General features: G+C 39.6%; 1 protein-coding gene across 4 annotated transcripts in view; it reads right to left on the reverse strand.

Annotated features, from left to right (window-relative positions):
- The window catches only part of ROBO1 (roundabout guidance receptor 1), a 401546-nt gene extending 386539 nt beyond the window's left edge, over positions 1 to 15007 (reverse strand). For all 4 annotated transcript variants that reach the window (XM_042955684.1, XM_042955682.1, XM_042955683.1 and 1 more), the window contains exon 1: positions 14431 to 15007. In XM_042955684.1, coding sequence (XP_042811618.1) covers positions 14431 to 14485 — 55 coding nt within the window. In that variant the 5' untranslated portion in view covers positions 14486 to 15007. The remainder of the gene's footprint in view (positions 1 to 14430) is intronic.
- Positions 15008 to 15339: the final 332 nt, after the last annotated feature.

A 15339-nucleotide genomic window follows, 5' to 3' on the forward strand; every position in this document is an offset into this window, starting at 1 on the left:
TTATTCCAAAAAGCGTTTGCCTTTTTTCTTTTTAAATAAACACTGGGATGAAGCTTTCTGGTAGTTGGTAATTCTGGTTTTTCTTCTTTCCAATTGTTTACTTCTCTGTTTCTAAAAGAGTAAAATTTTACCCAAGAATGAGAGGGAGTATTAATTCCTTTCATAACTTCTGTCAAAGCAATTTACGTAGTGAATCACTTACTCATTCACTGAATGTGCTATTTGTGATAGTTAATTAGACATATACCCTCTTGGTTGGAAAGAAGAGCTAGACAAAGAAATGCAATACACCATGAATGCCAGCAAGGTCCACATACTTTTTTTTTCCCTTGGGTGCTAGGGAAATATATATGGAATACATCATATCTACATTGGGAGGGGGTGGAAGGGGTGTCTAAGGCTTTCTGGAGGAGGAGACACCCATATTGATTCATTAGGGGAAACAGGAATAGGGATGCAAAGCAGGGAAGCAAGGAGGGAAAGGAATGGTTCTAGACAGAGCATTCCCTGATAGGGGGAAAGCATCTAGAAAAGCCAGAGAAGCAAACGGGCATTCACCTGGCTGAAGCTGGCTTATAGGCTGGAAACCCTAATTAGGCAGATGTGCAGAATGGTCAAATCAATAATACCAATGCATCTTAAACACAAAGTACTTTCTCATGAGAAAATAAATCAAACATAATGTTTCTGTGGTTCACAAAAAAGGAAGAAAAAAGTCTTTATTTGAAAGGAACTAGGGAGATGAAATAGAGTCATGGTCCAGGGCAAAGAAGATCACCCAGATTTAGGCAAAGTAACTAATATGTCCTCATGACATTTTTCTAAAGACTGCAATTACCAACTATAGAAATAATTTCCATATAAACATGGAAATCATGGTACCCCTTTAGGTGATGAAGAATCTATTATTGGCAAGCTATTCTGTCAGAGTATCAAATAATGCTCATCTTTAAACATGCCTCCTATGGACAATGAAATGCTGGTGACAGTTTCCAGCTTCAAATGAATCAGCACTCTTTGCTCAGGGCACATTACTGCTTCTGACCTCTTCCCCTGCCCGTGCCTTGACCTTCTCCCACTCAGACATTATTCCCTGCCTTGTGCCTGTGAGCATCTCGTATTATTTGTGAGCTGTGGCTCCAGAATTTAGCATGAGGACGGCTGCCCCTGATAGATGTCTAACATGAGTAATACTCCTAATGATCCCCAATGGGACTCTGCCATATTCATCCAACAGGATGAGTTGTTTGAAGACAAAAAGAAATCCCATGCACTTTACAGAGAAACGTAACGAAAAATCGAAATTTCTACATAAAGGAACATTTCACTTAGATTTCATAAGAAACGATCAGGTTTTTTTTTTAAAGAGTTAACAAAGTCTCTTCACATATATTTAGCTTTGCAGTAGTATATCTTCAACACCTGAGCAAATTATACCATTGCCTAAAGAAATCCTCCAAATGTTGTTTTAGAAACATTTATGAATTATGCACAAGGTTTCCTCACAGAAATGCCAGATATGCTCTTGAAAACTGTGCATAAATCAATATTTTTTAAAATTAAATAACATTTCTCATTGACAAATTATTTCAAAGATGTTTCATTTTCAGTTGGTTAATATTCAATTGGCAATGATTCCTGACCCTTTAGATTAAGCTTCTCCCCTGATAATATTTCTGTCAAATAGCTAATGATCTATAAACAAAGAATAAAACAAATAAGAGAAAATAGATTTTAGAAAAAAAAAAAACCTGCATTAAATTCTTGCAGAAGTTAAAGGCTCCTCTGGAACTCAACCATAGCCTAAATTTCTTTATTTTATTTCTTCAGATTCCCTTACTGTATTTTCACAACCTGTAATTCAAATCAGCACAGTGGTGTGTCCCTTAATAGCAATCAGTAAACCTTTAGACTGTCTGTGTTGATATTTTCTCTTCTTATTCAAGAATATATTTATTTATTCAGTTCATCAGGGACTCTTAGCTCATCAAAGGGCTTGCTGGCTTGTTTCCTTTGTTTGTTAGCTTTAGGACAAAAGAATAAACATAAACAGTCAAACTGATCACTTTGCCTGGTTCAACAAATACAATTTGTAAAAGGTAAATAGCTCTTGATAAAGGCAGAAGCTTTGGGTTAAACAAATAAGCAATTATGCAACCATTTAACTAGGAACCACACAGTGAAGAAGGCCAAACATCAGAAAAGTGAAAGCTTCTAAAACACCAAAGATAACAACATGTCAAGCTATACTTATGTGTTGAGGGTAGGAATAAGCAGCAACAGATAGGTCAGTCCTATGTGGGGTGGATAATATGATACTGCAGACACAAATTGGTGACCTGTGGGGTCACATTTGGGGTAGAGACATTATTATTTATTATTATTATTTTATTTTTATTTTTATCATGTATTACTATTATTAATTCTCAATTGCTCCCAGACTTCAGTTAGGAGATTTTACTTAAAAATATGGATTTACACCTTCTCTTGAAAACTCTGCATATCTGTCTATATTGGACCCGCATTTCCCCATGGCAACATCCAGTCACCCATCCCTTAGAGCTAATACAGGCCTTCCCTTACAAGCCCTGTGTAGGTATTCGGTTTTTAACCATTACAAAATACTACCAGAGAAGTAAAAACAGAATCTCACAAGTTGTATTTTGTTTTTCTTCCTCACCGAGAATTGTGACTTCAGACCAGGAAGAGCAATTCTAAGTTGGTTCAGGGGGAAATCAAGGTGAGAAGATAAATATCTTCCTTCTTAATACATTTGAAATCTCCTGATCAAGGAAAGTACTACATCGCAGAATGTTGAAAGAACTTTTAGGTAAAATGAAAGATTAGAAGACTAGGAAAAAGTTAAAAGCTATCCATCCACATTTTTAACTACAAAAAAAGGTCAGTTCCTCAAACTTGAGGTTACACTTTAGGACATGAACAAAACAGTTAATAAAACCGTAACCAAGGGAAATGAGCCTTGCTCAAATGAGGAAAATTGGAAGAAACTCTACCTGGAGAACAGAAGATTTAGAAAAAACATAACTGTCTTCAAATAGTGAATTAGTTTCACATAGAAACTAAACCAGATTTTCCGTGGATAGCTTTGGAGGGTAAAAATCAGGGCCAGTAAGACAGGGAATAATGTTGGGCTCCAGCTTAACATGAGAAAAATTTTTATAAAGACTATAAATGGAGGGGCACCTGGGTGGCTCAGTCGGTTAAGCCTCCGACTTCGGCTCAGGTCATGATCTCGCGGTCGGTGAGTTCGAGCCCCGCGTCGGGCTCTGTGCTGACAGCTCAGAGCCTGGAGCCTGTCTCAGATTCTGTGTCTCCCTCTCTCTGACCCTCCCCCATTCATGCTCTGTCTCTCCCTGTCTCAAAAATAAATAAAACGTTAAAAAAAATTTAAAAAAAAAAAGACTATAAATGGAATCTTCTATACTATGGGAGGTAAGTCCTGTCACGGGAAGTAATGAGCATAAAAACTGTGTTCTGGGTACTGCAGACAGGGCGTATGCATTAGAGAGACAGTGAATGTTCTAATGACATGAATGTTCTCTGACAGGTTAATAACAATAACACACATCGTATTATATCTAAATCTATTTATCTGTACATGGCTATCCATACCCTCAGACAAAATGCCAAAAAATAAATACCTTAATCTCTAAGAATTCAATGATCACATTTACATTTATTTTACATCACGTCTTCACTTGGTGGAAGCTTTTTTATGGTATAAACATAGGCTCCCTGAGCAGTCACACATATCTCTATTAAATTAGCTACATGGTAATCAACCATTTACCATCAGTTTCTTAAGTGCAAGGAATAAGCTTTTTTAAAAAATATTTTATTGTCTAGTTAGGTTGATTAAATAAATGAAACAAATGGATGCAATTATTAAAGTGTTCTCTAAAGTATAACATTGTCATAAGAGAAAATTTATAATAATACATGTGGTAAAATCTACCTCTTCAAGTAGATTATGTAAGTTTTTCAGATCACACTCCTGGATGCACCTTGCAGCCATTTCCCTTCACCCAGCAAGATATTCCATTCTTTCTCTCAACATTTCTCTGAGAATCTACTTATTCCAGGAAGTTTTCCCTAAGTTAATCCCCTTGTTCTATCAGTTCCCAAAATGCATTTCTCCCTTCTCCCACCATAACAAACACCTTTCCTTCATGTGCTGTTAACAATTCACCGACATGATCAACATCCATTTTCCTATATGTATGTACACAACCAGGATCTTGTATTAAAAGCTCTTATTCATTATCAGGTATGTCTGATAGATTCTTTAAAGTGTCTAACAGCAACAGAAGTTGATGGTTGGTTAATAATAATTTTTGATTGTTATCAAGATTGAGAGTGAGTAGTTTACTGAGGAATAAAATGGTGTTATTAAGCTCTATTGATAATAAACAAGTAGAAAAGTAATAATGCAATTATTATAATTAACAAGTAGAAAAGTAATACAATTAACAAGTAGAAAAGTAATAATGCAATTAGCATTAACAAACAAATGGATGGCAAACTGCAAAGCAATGAATATGTGAAATAAATGTATTAAGAAGTATGTATTTTTAAATATTTAGTTTTGAGAGAGAGAGAGAGAGAGAGAAAGAGCACGAGTGGAGGGGGGGCAGAGAGAGAGAGGGGATGGAAGATCTGAAGTAGGCTCTGTGCTGACAGCAGAGAGCCCGAGGTAGGGCTTGAACTCACATACCATGAGCTCTTGACCTGAGAGGAAGTCAGATGCTTAAGCAACTGAGCCACCCAGGCGTCCCTTATTATGAAGTATATTTTAAGACAAAGAGTAAAACCTTATAAGACTAAGCTCCCAACTCCCACATAAAGGAAGGTTTTAAATATGATACCATTTTGATTAGTGGTACAGAGTAGTAAAGTAGTAAGGAAGTAAGAAAAGCTTCAATCTTCCCTTAAGCCTCATGTAAAGTAGCAACCTATAGAAATAATGAAGAGAATATAAATGTACCTCCCATCGAACATTTGGAAATACATGTGGAAATCCAGAAAAAAAATACCTTAGAAATCATAGACCAATCTTAGTCAGACATATGTATTTAAAAGAGTAAGAAAAAGCAAAAGAATGATATTTTAAAAATCAACCCCATTACTTCTGAAATGCTACTGATTACAGTACTGTTTTTGATAGTTATTACAGACTAGGAGGTTTCATTCACAAGGATCATGTAAAGCAATGCTGCATTCTTTGTTTTCTATAAAACTTATCATCTGAGAAGGATACACCTTTCAAGGAATTATAATCACAGATTCTAATCAAGCTTCTGCTTACTACACTTTTATCTGTAACACCTTATCACCAAGTAGATCATCTATTTTCAAGCTCAAAAAAAACAAAAAGTCAACACCAGTGTTTTAGAGAAGTTAGATCCCAGTGATCATTTTTTTTCCATATATATGGAAATTTCTATTCACTTAGAAAACTGAACTATCACAAAACGTCCTGGTTTTTACTACCTCACATTTACTCCACAAATGGAAAAGCACTGAATTCCATCAACCATGTTGTGGGACTCGACGTACGTTTCTATGTTCTGTGCTGTATTATACCAGGATGCACTCTTCGTTATGGGTTATCATGTGACAAGGAGAAGAGAAGAACAGACCATCGGATTTACCAGAAATTCTAAAATTTAAAAAGGCACCAAAAGAGCTTGGCAGCACAATCTACCACAATCTTGCATCACAAAAAGCATCACACACACACACACACACACACACACACACACACACAAACCTTGATAACCTTATTACACTTTATACTGTTTCACCTATAATCATTTTCATTTAAAGGGAATAGTGTAGTGTGTCTGTAAAATGGTGAAGAACAAAAATTCTGTGATCAGAGAGGCTCGTTTCAAATCCTGACGCCACTGAACTGACTGCCCATGGTCAAGAATAACTTTTCTATACCTCATTTTCCGTATTGATAAACAGGAATGATAGCAATGCATTCATTCCTAATGTGGTATTAAATAAGATAAGGCATGTTAGCACTTTGCTGGGCAGACAGTAAACATTTTATACATTTTAGGTTTTACAATTATTATTATTACTATTATTATTAATTCCTATTCCTTCAGGTTCAGTGTATGCAATTGGGCCTATACTGCATCAATTTATCATATGATTAATCACTTTATTATTTTCCTCATCTGGGAAGTTACATATTTTTTTAATAGCCATGCATATTTAAAACATTAGGTTAAATGTGTCAAGTGGAAAATAATGAAAGGATAATTTGGAATATGAAATCCTAGGAAATGATGAGCTCCTCAAATTGAATGATCCGTAACAGGAAAAAAGACCAAAAGATGTGATGAATTTCGTTTTCCCTCTGGCCACACTAAGTCTAGCGAAAAAGCTACCCTCATGATGCTTCTATTCCATCCTAATTCAGTGAGATTAATAATGACCTTGTCAGCAGATGACCCCTCTCTCCGCACAGTACCATGGTGAGGTTCTGACTCTCTCCTATCTTCCGTCCACATGTTTAGGTTTGGGCAATGTATCGCTAACTTCCTTAATTTAAGCAACTTCTAGTTCCAAACTTAATCCCAGATTACTAAGGAAATTCTCACACCTCCTCAAATATGAAGAAGAAAAAACCAATGAAGTTCCCTTCCACAGCCTGTACAAGCCAGTTTACTCTGTTCGGACAACTTGTTAATTGAAAGGTCTGGAGACACTAAACTTGCTTCTCCTGACTAAAGTCGCTTAAAGCTACCCAAAGGTGTGTAGTTAACACATACAAATGTGCTTTGACTCACTTTGTTATATGAGCAAGCACCATTTTAGTGAAGTTTCAAGAGTAATAAAGACTGCCTTTTAAATCAAGCCTGAGTAAAAAAAAATAAAATAAAATAAAAATAAAAAAAATAAAACAAGCCTGAGTAAACAAAACCCACTTTAATCTGAAACTAAAAAGGTATGCATTTTTTATTATATTTCTTTCACATAGGAAAGGAATCACAGGCAGATACTTTTAGCCAAACTAAAAGTTAGTACATCATTGGAAAAGTGGAAAAAGACATTGCAAGCTAAAACAAAAACTATAGTATAGTTAGATAGTATACAGGTTATTTAAATGTGGAGATCAAATTTTGAAACGGAGTGTATCTCATTAGCACCATATGACGCCAAATGATCTTGAAACAGACATATGTGGCCTGATTCTTATTCTTTGGCCCCATCTTCCTTCCAAACTCTACCTGGGTTTGACAGTAACATAAAAGGGCCTCAGACATGTTAGACGGGAGAAACTAAAATAGGACCTCTGTTTCCTTTTCTGCTAAAATCCAGGAATGAGTTTGCCAAGTTGATGTATTTTTCCATAACGGTGCATAAATTATGACCATATACAACATGCTACAAAGAACTTTACGGTCATATAAACATTGTCTTGTTCTGCTTATTGAAAATTTAAGTTAAATCAAGAGATAACATTTACCTGAAATGATTTTTAAAGTACTAAACAGTCACAAGTAACTATTTTACTACTCTTAAAATGCTTTTCCTCATATTAAAAGAATAGAGAAAGAAGAATCTACAGAGTGTTAGGAATACAAATTGGGTCTCTAATATCCTCAAGTAGAATCTCTTGCAGATAATTTGAGCAGAAAGTTCTGAGGGCTCTAAGCTCCCGCCAGGGCTGACTGTGGATAAATTGTCTCTGGTTCTCATCTCATAGACGAATTGAACACAGGCATGGGCGGCCCATACTTTAAACTTGATGACTTGTAACCATCAGCTGTTACTGCCAGGAATGCTTTAAAAATATGTTTTCTAGTAAAAAAAAAAGACTAACATGAACTAAAAAATAGATCCCCCAGGGGCGCCTGGGTGGCTCAGTCGGTTAAGCGTCCGACTTCGGCTCAGGTCACGATCTCACTGTCCGTGAGTTCGAGCCCCGCGTCGGGCTCTGTGCTGACAGCTCGGAGCCTGGAGCCTGTTTCAGATTCTGTGTCTCCCTCTCTCTCTGACCCTCCCCCGTTCATGCTCTGTCTCTCCCTGTCTCAAAAATAAATAATAAAAAAACGTTAAAAAAAATTAAAAAAAAAATAGATCCCCCAAATACATGGCAGTATTATTAGGAATTGAAGTCTACTAATTCTTAAATGCTGACAAACCAATCTCTCGATGTAAAAAGAACATATACCCACTTACCACAGAACCACGCTGCTCTGTTGACATTTGCTTGTATCCATTGATGGTGCTTTTAAACGCTTCATTTAAATGTCAAACTAGGTGACAGGCATCAAGCCTATAGACTACTGCCCATCAAACTGGTGGCTGAAGAATTTTTCTATAATTGTTTACCTTCTATACATTCTCCCCTAAATAATAAAATAATTAAATAAACGTGCTCTTTATCGGCTCTAAGCCATGGACAGCTGTGAATACCACAGAAGCACCTCTCTAGTTGAATGGAATCAGAAAGATATGCACAGTCAAGCTGTTCAAAATATTGTTTTATGTGTGGAACAACACTGTCATAAGACGTTTGGAAGCCAAGCACAATCTCAGAAGTAAGGGAATCTGTGGCAGCCTGTTCTGGCTGATGGGAAACAAGACTGAAATCTCCCATGAAGCAAGCAATAGGACACCTTCCAGGGTTAGAAACAGCCTTTTGGATGGTTTAAAAAAAAAAAAAAAAGAAAAAGAAAAAAGCAGGGAGAGACAGAAAGGCAAGGAAGTGAAGATCAAAGCTATCTCCCTGTACACTACAGATAATCTTTTCTCTTCCTTTTCTTGAACAGCAAGATTGAAGGGAAGGGCTGGAGGTGGAGGGAGAAGGGGAAAAGGAAACCATGCTAATCCAGCATTGTAAAGAAAGGAGGTGGTCTTTTGATCTCCACAGGATGGCAACTTTATTGGCTATGCATAAGCAGTTTCCAACCAGCTGATCAACCAGGTATTAATGCTCGACCCCTCCATGATCAGTAACCATGAAGTGAGTTATCTGTGAACAGCAGTCAAGCAGAAGGTTCATCTACTACAAAATGACTGCCAGCCCATGCCCGACATAGAGGGGAAGAGCAACCCCGGGGGGAAATGGTTGTCCCTCCACAGGCTCTCCCTTGACGAGTACCAATTATTTGCCTTGGGACTCAGAGCAAAATCTTTCTTCGAGTGTGCATGAGTGAGAATGACATCAAAATACAACTTGGAAACTACATGCTTTTGCAACCCCAGCAGTCGTTTTTTCGACTTCTCTTCAAGTCACTTCTCCTAAGCATGCCAAAAAAATGCAGACATGATAAAGGCTCGAAGTGAATCAGTCCAGTGTAAAGAAATGATTGGCTTGCCTGGTGATCTAAAAACCTAAAGACCATTTACTTCATGGCAGGAAAAGGCATGCCTCCCCTCCAGATTTTCAAGTGTTCAAACCTCACTCTTATTTAGGTGGATTTTTTGGGTGAGTTTTAACCGTAAAAACAAACAAAAAAATATTGAGGGCTCCTGGGTGGCTTAGTCAGGTAAGCATGTGGCTCTTGATTTCAGCTCACGTCATGATTTCAGGGTTCGTGGGATCGAGCCCCGTGTCAGGCTCTGCACTGAGAGCACAAAGCCTGCCTGGATTCTCTCTCTGTACCTGCCTGACTTGCGCACACTCTTTCAAAATAAATACACTTTTTAAAAAACGATTGAATCTTTTTTACATTTTTCATTTCTCTCTTTCAACTGGGAAAGTACATGTGGTCACGAGTTTTGGAATCAGCTTGGTGCAAATCCCTGTTCTTCCATATCTCCTAACCTCTCTGTGATGTAGATTCTACTACACAAAACAAGGATATAGTAACATCCTTATAAAACAAGGATACAGTAATATTTTATTAGTAATAGTACCTATGTCATAAGGTTCTTATAAGTATTAACAAGATAGGGTGAATGCTCGATAAATATTGGTAACATATCTTCACAGCGATAGAAGTGGTCACTGTAGAGTTTCTTATGCTACCCCAAAATTCAAACTGCATCTCATTTTTTATTATGTATTTCCTTCTTTCATTTTATTGGTCTCCTCTAAGCAAAAGTGTTATCACATACTAGGTAACTAATTAGTTTTTCACTCCTTTATATAAATCAAGGCAGTTAATATTCTCAAGTCTCGTTAAACGTAACTTTAAAAAGCTATTCTAGGGGCGCGTTGGGTGGCTCGGTCAGTTGAGTGTCTGACTCCGGCTCAGGTCATGATCTCCCAGTCTGTGGGTTCGAGCCCCGCGTCGGGCTCTGTGCTGACAGCTCAGAGCCTGGAGCCTGCTTTGGATTCTGTGTCTCCCTCTCTCTCTGCCCCTTCACGGTTCATGCTCTGTCTCTGGCTCCGTCTCTGTCTCTGTCTGTCTCTCTCTCTCTCTCAAAAATAAATAAAACATTAAAAAAATGTTTTAAGCTATTCTATGAATTCATTAAAGATTTAAATGTTTCAAATAGCTTTTTTTGTTTTAAAAATGCAAAATGTCTAGTTCTTTATATAGTGGCTACATACAGAGTATACACACAGACATCAAATGTTCAGAAACCCACTTTTCAGATTTGCTTTTCATACTGTGTACAGTCAGAGCACTGTTCTGTCTGCTCCCACTCCACCTCCTCCTGTCTTTTAAAACTAGCTGAATTCTGGATCTATTTCTACTACACTTCTCCAGACTTGGGCTTCTGGTTTCACTTCTTTTCCTTTCTTCTTATCAGTTTTCTTAATTTATTCCACAGATTACCTTAGGTCTAACTTTAAATTGAATAACGACTTTGATTTCCCTGTACTCTCCTGTAAGAAATCAAGCCTGCAAGTCAGTTATACTTTCAAGAAGCAAACGTTTTTAAAAGGGCCAGAGATGAACACAAGCATTACCTTAGCATCTTTTGTTAACACAGATGGCACAGGAAGACTCAACTATCTACGATCTTCACTTGGCAAGTGAGGAAACCATTCATGTTTCCTCCCTCTTATTCTTGTTGCCAACATTGTTAATTTTAGATATCCAGGCAATGTAAAATAAGCAAACAAACAACTGTCCTTGTAGATTTGAAATTCAGCATTTTGTACCACTTTAATTCACACAAGAATATTTCATTTGTCACAGTGAAGACTAAGGGAAAACTTCTGGTAAACTTTATGTTCTCGGGAGATTTTAACCATAAATATCGTATGCGCTAGAGGGCCCATTATCAAGAAATAAGGATACTCTAAAGGATGTCAAAGCATTCAAATAAATGTATTTTAAAAGCCAAAAAGTTTATAAACAAACTATTAAGAAATTGCTGGAATTACCAAAGAATCTTGTGTGGAGGTTTTGGGTGGGGGGAAGACCAGACACCCAGATTAGTGGCTCACATAGTGAAACAACGAAAATATGGCCCTCTTCCCACAAGAAAAAGATCCCCCCTCCTATAAAGGAAGAAAGATAGCACTGCAAATTTTTACTGTATGTAAAATTCAGATCTCATCCTAAATTTGAACTGAAATTCAATTACTTTTTCTCCTTAAAATCAGGTTTTAGAAAATGGAGTTGAGGGGAGGAAGTCTATCAAGAAAAGAATGTTTAGAATCAGTTCCTGAGAGATCGTACAGGTTTTTTTTGCAGTGCTACCCCATCCACTCCCCTCACCAAAAGTCTAGCTATCCTCAGAAAAGAACACTCAGATACATAAACTCACTAAAGAAATCCACCTCAATAAATGATTTTCTGAATACGCCTTTTTCCCAAAACCTTAGGTACCTAGAACAAAAACAGTTGTAGCATTAGATTAATAAATAAAAGGCTACAAAAAGCAAACACATATTCCAACATAACATTTGATGTTAAGTGTAACATCAACACATCAAAAGAGAGTTTTATGGTCTTTTTGAAGAAAACTATAGGACTTTGTTAGGTTGGCATCCAGGTTTAAAAAAAGAAAAGAAAAGAAAGAAAAAAAAGAACTGACAACCAATAGATACTTTTACAGGTTAAATCTTGTTGAAGAGACCTTACCCCCTCAGTACACTTTGATTTATTTAAGCTCACCACATTTCTCTTAAATACACTCCATTAACAAGCGATAGACTGTGATCTTAGGCTTGAGGCAAGATATGAAACACAATCTTTCAAGAACTTCATTCATTCCCTGTCCAGGTGTCTTGAGCACACCCCACTCTAGTTACTTATCTGAGTTCTGTGAAGTTTTATTCAAATCAATAGTGTGGCTTTAGAACAGCACACTGTCAGGAAATCACCCCAGCAGCCCAGTAATTTGGCCTCCAAAGTTCAGATTCGTGGCAGAGTGAAAGTCATCAGAGGAATGATAAAGAGCTTCGGGTTAAATATGAGAAAGCCCCTCCCAAAGACACCTCTGACCTGCACCCTGGTGAATGACACCTCGGTGGGGAAAACCCAGGCTTATGAAAAAGCATCAGTGGCTTCACTGGAAAATTAAATTAGAAAAAACAAAGCCAGAAATCAGTTAACTTTTAAGATTATAAATGCCTCCTACCTATTTAAATTACCAATCACAGATACTAATTCATGGAATTATTCAATCTGAAAGGAACACCTCCTACCCTGGATATTTCACGGATATTCCTCCAAGTGAGGCCAGAACGGGCACACTGACACGACCAGCTTTCAGTGATACCCTATTAGTGTGACCCTATCTTTAATCTACAGACGTGATAAAATGTCCCAACATATACAAACTCAGCTCAAACAGTGACTAATGACCATTAATCCCCCTATCTTTAGTAATCTGCCTCTCTAGTCATTTATCACACTGACACCTCACTTTACACACGTGAATAAACTTTAACTGAGAAGGTGAATCAACAAAAATCTCAAAGGTATCTGAAGCTGTAAATTAAACTAAGGGGAGAAGCAGCAAAGAGAGACAAATAGAGAGATCAGACCTTAATGTTTCTGATTTGCATCTGTGGCTGGGGTGTGGGGGGTGGAGAGCTATTCAATCATCCAGATCTGCAAACTAAGAAAGAAGAGGCTCTATCACGGAAAGGGGAAGCTGGAAGTAAGAGGCAGTCCCAAAGAGTTGGTTTAATCTCCTCATCCATCCACTGCAAAATATACAACAACTTCAGTTTTCTGTTTTCTTCAAAGGAATAACAATTTAATGGAGTCCTTGGTCTAGCTGCAAATGTTCCTTTTAGTCAGGAAGCATGTTCACTAGGCTAATTCTTTCAGGGATCTGCTATCATTTAGCTGATGTGCATTTTCTTTTTCATATTTCACTGACTTAAAGTAAAATCCTTGGTCAACACATAAACCATAGCCATGGACCACAAAAAGCTAAGACCAACCCTTCAAAACTGTTTCATAATCATGGAAACTGAGTGATTCTAAGTGATAGGCTCTGATGCAACTTGAAGCTCAGTATTTAACTATTTAAAAAAAAGAAAAAAAATCCCCTGAGGTGTAGTTTGTGTGTGAGTGTGTGTGTGTGTGCGTGCGCGCGCGCGCGCGCGCGCGTGTGTGTGTGTGTGTGTGTGTGTGTGTTAAGGCCTGAAATTGGAGCCTTGATTGAAACCAGAATCTACCAAAAGGGAAGAAAGAAAAGTTGAGTCGTGGCTCACCCTTAGTAAAAGTTTCTTAGGGAGTGTAAGAAAACTACTTTAAGTGTATGTTACTCAGCAGGACCTCATGGTAGCATCCTTACAACGATTCCTATGAAAAGTTTCAGTACCATTTAATTAATCGCCAAAATCTTAAATTCAGCCTTCTGCTTTCCCTCGCCAATGAAAATTCCCAGGCAACTAACTGTTCCCTTTCCTATACTTGCAACCGCCTGATTTCCTTCTAAATCCAGCCAGGCAGAGTGGCTAGTTGATGCTCTACCCTAAGAAGGAGTTATTTCCTGAAGTTTCTTCAGAATCGAATTTAATTACAGACCTTGGTTACATAAAACTAACTACTAATAACTCCTTGTGCTCCGAAGAGGAGGGGCGAATTGGACGACCAGGTTCAGGAATCCTGGCGAGTCTCTGGGCCCCAAGTTCTCCGGGCGCACATCACCCTCTCCGAGGGAAGCTGCCTGACGAAGGATAAAACTCATTTTGGCTCATCCGGAGGCCCCAAGCTCACCGCCAACCGCTGCCTCCTCCCACCCGGGAGCTCAGACCGTGCGTTTGCCCAGAGTGATCTGGGCGTGCCCTGAACTTGGCAAAAGGCCGAGGTCTGAGATGAGGCTTGGGGGTCTTGGGGGAAGGGGGGAAAGGGACGACCAAAAGTGCAAACTAAGAACCTTTTCGCTTGAAACTCCCACAGGGATCGAACCCCTCCAGCCTCAGGAGGGAGCGGTCGCCGAAACCCGGTTCGAGGTTTGATTCCGAAAAGTGGGGAGGGGGCGAGCAAGGGGGATGAAGGGTGAAGAAAGAAGACGCGAGGTTACCTGAACAGAGACATATTAATCCAAAGAGGTAAAAGTGAGCAGGCTCCGCGATCATTGTCCTCGGGTGGATCCTGCATACAGTCTCATGCCAAGAGGAGGGGATAGAAATGGGGTCCCCAAATTTATGAAGAGAAGCCACACACCACACACACTACACACAAAGGCTTAATATAAGCAACGTGGGTCAATCCGCCAGGAGTTCTCAGGGCAATTTACTTGTCGACCTTTCCGGACGCTTGTCAATACCTCAGAGCCCTTTGCAGACCAAGAATCCCAAGGTTTGCCTTCTCTGGCTCCAGGCTTTCCGACGAGGCTCGGCCACTTCCAAGAATCATCCAAAGCGAACAACAAAGAGCCGAGGGAGAAGAGCAGTTGTGCGGTTTCCTGCCTCCGGGTCTCGCCGAGCCTCCCGGCGTGCGCCCCCACACTGTGCGCCCGAGCGCCGCGGCGAGGGCAGGCGCGGCAGCGGCAAACTTGGGGTGTGAGAACGGTTTAGGGAGGGCCAAAAAGTGCTTCTCGGTCTACAGGCTAGCCCAGTCAACAGCTGGCCACGAGCGGCGGCGAGGAAGGCAGCCAAGGCAGCGGGGGGGACCGGCACAAGGTGCTGGGGGTGTGCCTGGGTGACTCCGCGCGCTGGGGCCGAGCGAGGGGGCGGTGCGGCGACAGTGGTTGCCCGAGCCGGCCCTTGTTCCCATCACTTGGGGGATGCGGAGGGCACTGGGTTCAGCAGCAGGTCCGCGGACAGACGCGCACCTCCTCGGTGCCCCCAGCCCCGCGCAGCGCTCACCATTGCCCCGGGTCCCTCGCCCGCCGGGGCGCGCGCTCAGGGCACCCCAAACTCTCCGCTGCTGGGACGCTGGAGCCCAAACTTCTGAGGATAGCTGCCCGCAGCCTTGTCTCGTGGGAGCT

Source organism: Panthera leo, chromosome C2, assembly GCF_018350215.1.
Source record: "Panthera leo isolate Ple1 chromosome C2, P.leo_Ple1_pat1.1, whole genome shotgun sequence".
Classification (NCBI taxonomy): domain Eukaryota; kingdom Metazoa; phylum Chordata; class Mammalia; order Carnivora; family Felidae; genus Panthera; species Panthera leo.